At 36.5% G+C, this 9245-nt stretch overlaps 1 protein-coding gene across 2 annotated transcripts; it reads right to left on the bottom strand.

Moving 5' to 3' along the window:
- Nucleotides 1-3962: 3962 nt before the first annotated feature.
- LOC111246909 (uncharacterized) lies at nt 3963-9245 on the bottom strand. 2 transcript variants are annotated; one of them, XM_022797286.2, is made up of 7 exons: nt 9090-9245; nt 7222-7325; nt 6320-6525; nt 5998-6123; nt 5523-5671; nt 4957-5063; nt 3963-4175 (listed from the first exon to the last, which is right to left on the bottom strand). In XM_022797286.2, the coding sequence occupies exons 3-7, from the start codon at nt 6473-6475 to the stop codon at nt 4081-4083; spliced, it is 633 nt and encodes a 210-aa protein (XP_022653021.1). In that variant the 5' UTR covers nt 6476-6525; nt 7222-7325; nt 9090-9245; the 3' UTR covers nt 3963-4080. The 2 variants fall into 2 exon arrangements, with proteins under 2 accessions (XP_022653021.1, XP_086839673.1); XM_086983547.1 differs by lacking the exon at nt 7222-7325 and having other exon boundaries at nt 9090-9238.

Below are 9245 nucleotides of genomic sequence, written 5' to 3' on the forward strand. Positions count from 1 at the left end.
TCCGAAGGTTGTGTGCATTTGGAGGGGATGATCTGCATTATTACATGTTATATTCTTGAGCGAGTGAGAATTTCTATATAATACTTTAATTTTGATTAAATAATTTATAAATAAAATCATTTTGATTTAAGATTTGACTTAATAAAAACACAACGGCGGGAACAACAGGTCTAGAAAAAAAAGCTTTTTCTGCTCGGAACCGTAGAAAGCTTATTTCTAAATTCAAACGTAAACTGACGCTCCTGGCTGCCCTACAATCAAAGTTTCTGTGAGTGACACCTTGTAGTACTTGTACTTGCCTGTTGAATTTCAAAGAAAGCATAAAAAATGCTAATTAAAACTATTGCTGTATACATGTATGTAGAGGCTGTACTTTTTTGCCATTTTAACTCGAGAAAAAAATACAACTTTCAATGTTTTTAAAGACATTTTTGGTATGAAAACTGAGACTTAAATTAATTATTATCTTGACTATAAATTATGTTAGATAAAGAATTTTTTAGTTTTGTGCCTTGAAAAGAATACATGTTATTTGGCTCATTTTGATGACTGTATAGCTCATAATATATATATATATATATATATATATATATTATCACCCAATCCGATTAAACACATGTATTTGAGTATGTCGTTCAATCCTAGGATTGTCTTCAGACCTGAAATTCACTAGCAGTTGCCGATTAACCTTTGTTGCCTCGACTAAAAAGTATGGCTGAAAGACATATCCGCTAAAGACCTCTAGGTCTGCAAAATCTTTTTTATGAGTGCGTCAGCAAAATAGCTTTTTGCAACTAGCAAACAGCTATTTTGCTGACGCACTCATTCATGTACACACCTTTTGGCAAAAAAAAAATGTTTAAATATATCTATATATATGAAGATAGTCTTAGTAAACGGTATATCTATAAACAGTATAAATCGTAACAGTGGAATATAATGACAAACAGAATACAAAATAAAACACTACAAAAATATGAAAGAAACATTTAAACTCGTTTCTTACCGAGTGATGATTAAACTGTTTAAAATAACTTTCCGTGTTATTCTAGGTAAATTGTAATGTGTATATGTATGTTTGTGAATGTTGAATGCATGTAAGAGCTGTTCCGTGTTGATGACATCAAGGCAACCACTGTGAGCTTATCGAAGTCGAGCACTATATCGCCCAGCTAAAATTGCTGGAATTCATTTTATCTCTAACTGTAACGAGCAACTTTAGCCGAATCGCGAGTCACTCGTAACTAAAATTAGTCAGTTCCATGGAAACACTGAAGTCGTGGAGGTCATTGCGTTAGATAATTTCATATGTTTTCATCTGATTTAGCTAGTCAGATTATTTATGCGCGGACTTCATCTATGTGAACTTGGCTGCCATTTTGGAGGGACGTTTGTTTAGTAATTGGTTTGGAGAGCCGATATTTGTTGTTCTCACAGAGTTTCCAAATGCAAAACGTTCTCTAGACGCTTTACTTCAACTGAGTGGATGCTTTGTTTCGATTGACACGCTGCTTAAACTTCCCCAAAAAACAAGATTATCGTGTTTCTTCTCATTAAGTTATTACCCACAAGCAAAAACGTCTGCAAGGTAGGTTCGTTATAATGGTGAAACATGCTCATCTATCTACAAAACTATGCATTTATTTCCTGTTCCTTTACTACCAAATAATCCGAGTACGAATGGCCTGAAACATCTAGGTTACGGGTACCGGACAAAACTTCCGGAAGCAAATACGCGTATAATAGGAGGTGAAGTAACTCCACTGTCGAGTAACGTGGTCACCGAAGCAAGCATCTATAATAACAACTTTGATTCCATTTTACCTATATGATAAGTAGCCATATAGTCATGGTGAACTCTTTGTAGAACGTAGCAGAAACATTCATTGATTTAAGAGATGTTAAAACGTACTCTAACTGCATAAGGTAAATGGTACAGGCCAAGTATTTTCTTAACGGTACGTTAACTTGTTTGCGTTTTAGATCTGTGAGTGAGTGGTTCCAGAATCAATTAAACGATGATAGTCACCTCCTAAAGATCTACGAAATCGAAAAGAGCTCAAGATACCTTATAAGTACAATGTTAAATTTGATGCTCTAATACATAGTGCGCTATAGTTAGCACGCTGTATTTCTGTAATTCTTTCGTGCTTTAAATAATTATACGGGATTTGTTAACTATGTTATTGAGTTTACTGTTTTGTTTTTCTGCAGTGGACCAAAGACAGTTTCCTTCGATGTCGTACAATCTCAGAACAGAAGAACGAGAGAGGTTTGCGAGAAGCTTTTAAGCGTACGGTATCCACAAATTCCGATATTAAGCACAAGATCATACCAGGCGATGACATAGGATCACCAAGAGACGAAATGCCAGTAGTTTCAAACTTCAGAATACTTACTTCTTAATTAATTAAAAACGTCTCAAATGCCTGTATACCATCCAGTTCTTCATATACATCCAGTTCTTCATTATTTGGGTATATGGATGCGTTTCCGGGTGTGGATGAAGAAGTTGCTCTTATGACAGCGCGTAAAAGGAGCAAAGCATAGGAAATGTGACTGCTTTTATTAGGCATTACTATAAGTAACAGTTGAACGTTATAAAAAAAAACTGTATGATATAGTGTGGAATCCGCAGCGGGCGGCTAGAAAGGATTTCGGTTACACCGTATCAATATGTTAAGAGTTATTAATAATATAAAAAAAACTTATTATTGCGTGAATAATTATAACTCGACTTGTTATTCTTGAATAACAATATTTTGTTTCCGGGTCGTGAATTTTATTAGTTAAAAATAGAAGGAAATCGAGCGAAAATCGGTGTGTGCACTATTGATCGTTAGATGAAGTTTTTGATACCAAAACATCTGAGTTCATTGCCAAAAGCCTTTGGACAAATGCCGGCTCGAAAGGGGCGGTAGAGGCAAGCTTTTTTTCTGTTAGGAGAATTAAAACTTCTTAATTAGTTATTATTAGGTTACTTTATTATTATCCTCTTCAGTCAGATATCATAGACTATTTATAATTTCTATCTATCCTGAAATACAATCTACGTCCGTTGATACTCCTTTTAATGTTATTTCTCAATCAATGCACTGGTAGTTCGTAATAGTCTATGAGGTCTATCAATAAGAACGAGGTCAAGGAAATGTAAAAAAAAAAGAATTCTTTATATTTTTACCCACTGCATTAACGATAACTCAGTTGCAATCATAAATTGTAAGGAAAATGTAAATAGAACCGAGAAAAATACGCGTCTACTAAAACGACCTAAGCTCGATACTTTACAGATAACGCATTAATCAAAAGCGTATCTCAGCTAGCGCAAATCATTGAGATCGAGGAAAGGGTTAAAAAATGCAAAATTTTGCATCTGTAGCCCATTCAAACGCCGAACACCGAACTATTGCTGATCTATGAAGTCTGCTTCAATCCCGATGAGAGGATAACCATAGAGCGCGTAAGGTACCCGCAGCTCTGAGGTAAACCCGTGTGGATCTTGCCCCATTTCTGATGGCTACGTGAAGATCGCAATTTGGCTAAATTGTTTACCTCATTATTTAGTTCATCAGTTAGTATACCAGGCTCAAACGAAAGCACTATGGGGAAAATACAGGCATAGTATGAAACATGAAAGTTTGCATCTTCTGAGATTATAAAATTTAAAACAAAGCGTATTACATTAATATGGCTAATATCGTAAAATGTAAAATAACTTTCGCTTCCGCAGAATATATGTTATAAAGATGTGATCAGCTTCTATTCTGCTAGTATATATCGTCTGGTCATATATATCTGGCTATACCAAAGATGGTCATATAAATACCGTTGATTTAAGCTGTTAAACTATTATTATTATATTACTAAACATAGATGTAGCCTACATTTTATTATGCAGGCAATACAGGTGTAATAAAGGGAGAAAGCTGTTCCTTACTTTTAAGTGTATAAGTTCTTTGGGATTGATGGTATAATAACATGATTAAAGTAAATTTTATTTAGATGATCACAAACTTCTCACTGTCGATTTGTAGTTAACCAGTATAAGGCACAGTACATGATCGATAACAAGATGTCAATTTATGCAATTGTAATGTCAGAGCAGCCTCGGAAGGTCTCCTGAAATCCGCATCCAAGATGCCCAGTTCCGTTCAAGCATAAACCCCATCGGTTACCTGCCAAAAGATGAAGATTTAAAATTTAATAATTGGATGTATCACGGAAAAGTGTTCCGTTGTATGACAACTTATTACATTAAACGCCTTCATACGATATTAAATATAATACAGCTTATTAAGTGTTCTTCATGTTCTCTGACTACAGTGTCGCCGGTTTAGAGCTTCGGTAGGCCCGCGTTAAGCCATGGTATATATCATGCTTTAAATACATTGGATTCGCTGTTTTTGTGACCACAGCTAAAACATGTTAATCTAGAAGGGCACTGAATTTGGAAGTCGGTAGGTGCCTATTCGGATCTACGATAAATAGTACGCGTTAGGGACTACATGTAACGATATGATCGAATGGAATCAGAAAAGCTAAATCTTCGAAGATGACTCGACTATCGTCAGAGACTCCATGTTTGAAGCCAGGCGCCATTTTTATTCTATCAACACGAGAATCTGACCATTCCCTTTATACAACAGATAAAATTTCTAATTCGACAATGTTTTATGAAATAGATGGATAATAGGTAACAATAGCTGAGCCAACGTTGTACGTTTCTGTATCTTATTTATTTACCAAGTGAGTGAAAATTGCTTTCTTGTCGAAACCATGGTGCTTAGGTTAGTTCAACTCAAATATTCAAGTATATGAAGTTCTATATTTTTTCGGCAGAAGTTGCTAGATATCATAAAACGTAAGCGTTAGAGTTTTGTTGCATCTTTTCTGCCTTTTAAGATTGAAGACGAACTTCTATGATAGGTTTTTTTTTTGTTTTTATTGATTTCATACCTGTTGTCCAGTGCCACTGCAATACACACCGATCGCAGACAAGATCTTTAGGGAGTTGACCCTTAAAATTATAGATGCCTTCCTTCGACCCTTCGGGAAGAGTATATCTGCGAGTGAATAGCAATAAGATTATTAAAAAACAGATGAGTGACGGTCATATAATGAGATGTGTGAGCTTTGGCTTATGTATGTTCACTCATTTTACCTACAAGCAGTGTGCCGGTTACTGCCTGTCCGAAAATATTAACCTTGAAAGCAAACTGAAGAGGAGCTACAACTCATTCTAAAAGTGGCTTCAAATAGTGACTGATATTCTGAAATATTATCTTGGAATCAGGTTTAACACTGTTTGAATCTGTAGTGAAAAAATCGAGAAATAGGGAATACTGTAGTTTTTTTTCAACGATCTCCATACGCTGACAGGCAGTGCTACTCAATCGTACTGAGATTCGCTGAAAGAGAAACAGTTGAGAGTACGAAAATCGTAGCTGTGGCAACTCATTTGCCTTATGTCTATATTTTGCTAGAAATTTGTCAGCGCTTTGCAAGCTTTCAACTGATTTTACCTGGAGGTTTGATTACCGACGAGCATGATAGGATAATGGTCAAGGCACTCCTGCGTACTCTCTTTGCCATCTTCGACCGGACAGAGCTTGAATTCAAACCAGCCTTTGTGATGCGTGGTAACTTCGATGACGATTTCGATTTCTTCTCCCTACATAAGGGTGTCCATATTGTTTAGGTCAGAACAAAAAGTAACAATCAATTCATAATATCTTGATTATTTAACCATACAGTTAGCGAGACTTAGAGGGCACATATTTGATGAAAGTATTAGCTCTTTCCTATTTTTAGTCGATGTTACACAGTTAGCAGAACAATCAAAGATCGACAGACAGGTGAGGGCCAGCTAGAAAAACTTCAAAAAAAAAAAAGAAAAAAGCAGCAATACGACTAAAAAAGTTGTATATGATAATTATGAAAACTGGTATCAGTTAGAAACGAAGCTTTCGTTTACATATATAATACATTTCATATTACCTGCAAATATTTTCTAACGATTGTTCCGGTACCATATTTGCCCCCATCTTCATTATCCCGTGGTGGTGAGTCGTCCCAAGGATCCCCGCAAATTCCGCATTTTCCATTATTCGCTCCATATTGACGCTGCATTATTATGAATCGAAAGCCACATATATATATGATAACGACTTTGCTGTCTTCTACAGTAAAAAGTAGTATTCATGTACGAATGATCGTAATATGTGTATGTCTAGGAATTATTTTTTTCTTTATTTTTAACCCGTATAACAAGGGTACTATATTTTTAAATGTAGTTGCGTATAGTTAGATAACATATTACATCAAAGCCTCCGCAGAACAGTTCATTATCGTTGTAGTTTTTAGGTGTGTTGAAGCCAAAACGCCAGGCTGAAGATCGGCCTGCCGGTTCCAAAATACGACCATGACCTAAGGCCTCCACAACAACCGCAGCGGCAAGTACTGCCCGAAACGCCATCCTGCTCTATACCGTGACTAGGTATATAGCCTTTTAATTAACAGAAGACTCTGAAAATATATTGCCAGACCTAATGAATAGGGTACTACACTTTAACAGGTTTAGAAGCGTACCTAAGGCATGCTGCAATCATGTCTAACCTCCATTAATGATAGAAAAAGCTTCCAATATATTAAGAACGGGAAATAAAATCATAGATACGCTCCTTAAGCATAGCTGAGCGGTGTGCCAACATAAGCAGGGTAGAACAACGCCGTGCAAGTGCAACGTAGGTGACTTGAACCCTAAACGTGTAAAAAATATAATAAACACATAATATAATAATAAACACATGTAAACCGTAGTAAAATTTTGATCGAAAATTTGTAAATTGATAAGACCAGGATGACTGTAATTATTACAGCCTATATGAAGTGTCATACCTACATGTGTACATATTACCATAGCCAATGAAGCACAAAATTATGTTCAACTTTATCAAATATATCGTTGCCAGGAATAGGGATACATTAACGGAATTATATTTGTAACAGATTTCGAAACGCATGACAGACTTACGAAGCTTGGTACAACTATGCGTTAAGTTAAAGCTTGGCGATATTTAAGTATGCTAGCAAAGCAACTGTATTTCATCAACCACCTTGGGCCCGTTACCACATGCGTAAGGGAGAAATTTTATTCAGCTTTGAATAGGTTCATTTTTGATATAGGTGTAGGCAAATGCAGTAGGACAGTGAGTAGAATACCTTTCACACTCGATAGCTTTCTATTGACGGAAATTCTTCTACTGGCTGCTTATGGTTTGCCAGTATCAGATAGCCGATTAAACGTAGCCTGACGAATTGATCACCTTTTATTGGGTTAGGACGAGATCAAAAAAAGGACAACGTATGCTTCTTTTGTTTAAACTCGTTCGTTATAGTTCACGTTTTGCCACTTGAAGTAAATTAAATATTAGTCGAACGCTTGTGCTTATTCTGAACAACTACCTTAAACAGGTTTTAAGCTAACCTAATTACTGAGGCGTTCCCGTTATTCCTTTTCATCATTTTTACAATGCTCAGCTCGGGCATATACGATGCTCACTAAGCTATAGAGGGGATTATAACCTAGGTTTTTCCTACCTGAGCATTGTAAAAAGCCTTAGGGCTACGATTTAAACTCGGGCATACAGGGAACTCGTTCTATGCTGGGAGTCAGCCAACTGTCTGATGAAATGCCAAACACTGATACCGGACGTAAGGCTGTAGAATTCAATCTTATTATAATAGAGAATAATTGTATTTATAAACGTTTTTTCCGCGACGAATAGAGTTACATATTTTTAAGTGTTTCGTTTTCAATATTGATCTTTCGGATCCGTTGGTGTCCTGCGCCAACTGGAGAAAAATTTTGTTACGCTAAACACTTCCTCAGAGTATCATTGTTTCTGTCTGTTTATCGTCGCTTTATACCGTAACGGCGGCCGTGCATTATTAGTATATTAAACTGCTATCTATCCCAACCCCCGTATTCAACACATTTTAAGCAGAAAGGATGAGCCTGATTCTAGTTTGAATTAGGCAAAAACGTGCTTCGAGTTTTTCACGAGACGCAGGTTTATTTGTTGTATCTATCAGCACCAATATTCCCCCCGGCGCGGTGTTTGCCTCTTTGTGAAAATAACAGAAATTTTTATTGCACATGCTAGCGGTGTCATTCCTGAGACTATAATTTATTCAATACAGTTAGCAGCCTCCGCGATTACAGTTTCAATTAAGAATATAAGTTACTGAGTAATTATTTTCACAACATTCTCTCTTCGATTTGCACGTAATTTTGAATAGTAACCGTCTGTCAAGCAACATTGATACATGTAAACTTCTTCTATTGACATTTAAATACGTTGCACATAAAAAGATCCAACGGAATGAAGTTTTGGCCTGACAGCAGACCCAAAGTCTCAAAAATGCGAACACTCACATTTACCAAAAAAGAGCAAAAAACCCAAAAAGCGAAGTCACATAGGCGTTGGAACCTATGTGGACGATCCAATTGGCAACTGATCTTATCTATTCTTAAACGGCTGTTAATTTTTGTGAAGACCTAGATGTAACACAAATGGCTTTTTGAGCCATTTATGTGAATCTTAGAGCCGGTGGTCCTAAACACTATTGAAGGCTATTTTCGGATTTTTCAGAAGCTGCATCAAGAATGGCAACAACCTAGACCGCCAATTTCGCGCAAAAATTGAAGTCTGTAGTACTGGGCGGGGTTTGCCTAGCGTGAAGGGATTGGACGGTTGTTGATTTTTCTTTAAATTCAAAAACGACGCGCTGTTGCTTGCCATAAAAGAGTCGTTGTTTAGAACTGGCTTGGTCTGGTACTGGTCGTAAGCACATGCCTGTTCCGACAAACAGCCTGCCAAAGTTCATCTCCAATGCATTACCTTTAACTTTATCTAGTGCAACAAAAAAGCCTGCCAAACGGAAACCTTCAGCTTTTGCTAGAGGCTTATGCTCTACCGTTTTCGGGGCCTTCTATTAACTATTTCTCGTATTTTACATAGAGATAATGGTCAGGAGAAAATAAAAACGAACCGCTTTTGTATAAATTTATGCACAATTCTACTTACCATGTAGATAACACACATAACTAACGAACGTAGACTCATCACAAACCAAGCCTTGAGTAATCACGATCCGAGTGAACTTTTATAAATATCTCCTGTTTATATGCAACCGATATATTTTTTGACGGATTTACAGCATTGATTACTAACGGCGTACTT

This window comes from Varroa destructor, unplaced genomic scaffold (assembly GCF_002443255.2).
Source record: "Varroa destructor unplaced genomic scaffold, Vdes_3.0 BEIS01000003.1, whole genome shotgun sequence".
NCBI lineage: Eukaryota > Metazoa > Arthropoda > Arachnida > Mesostigmata > Varroidae > Varroa > Varroa destructor.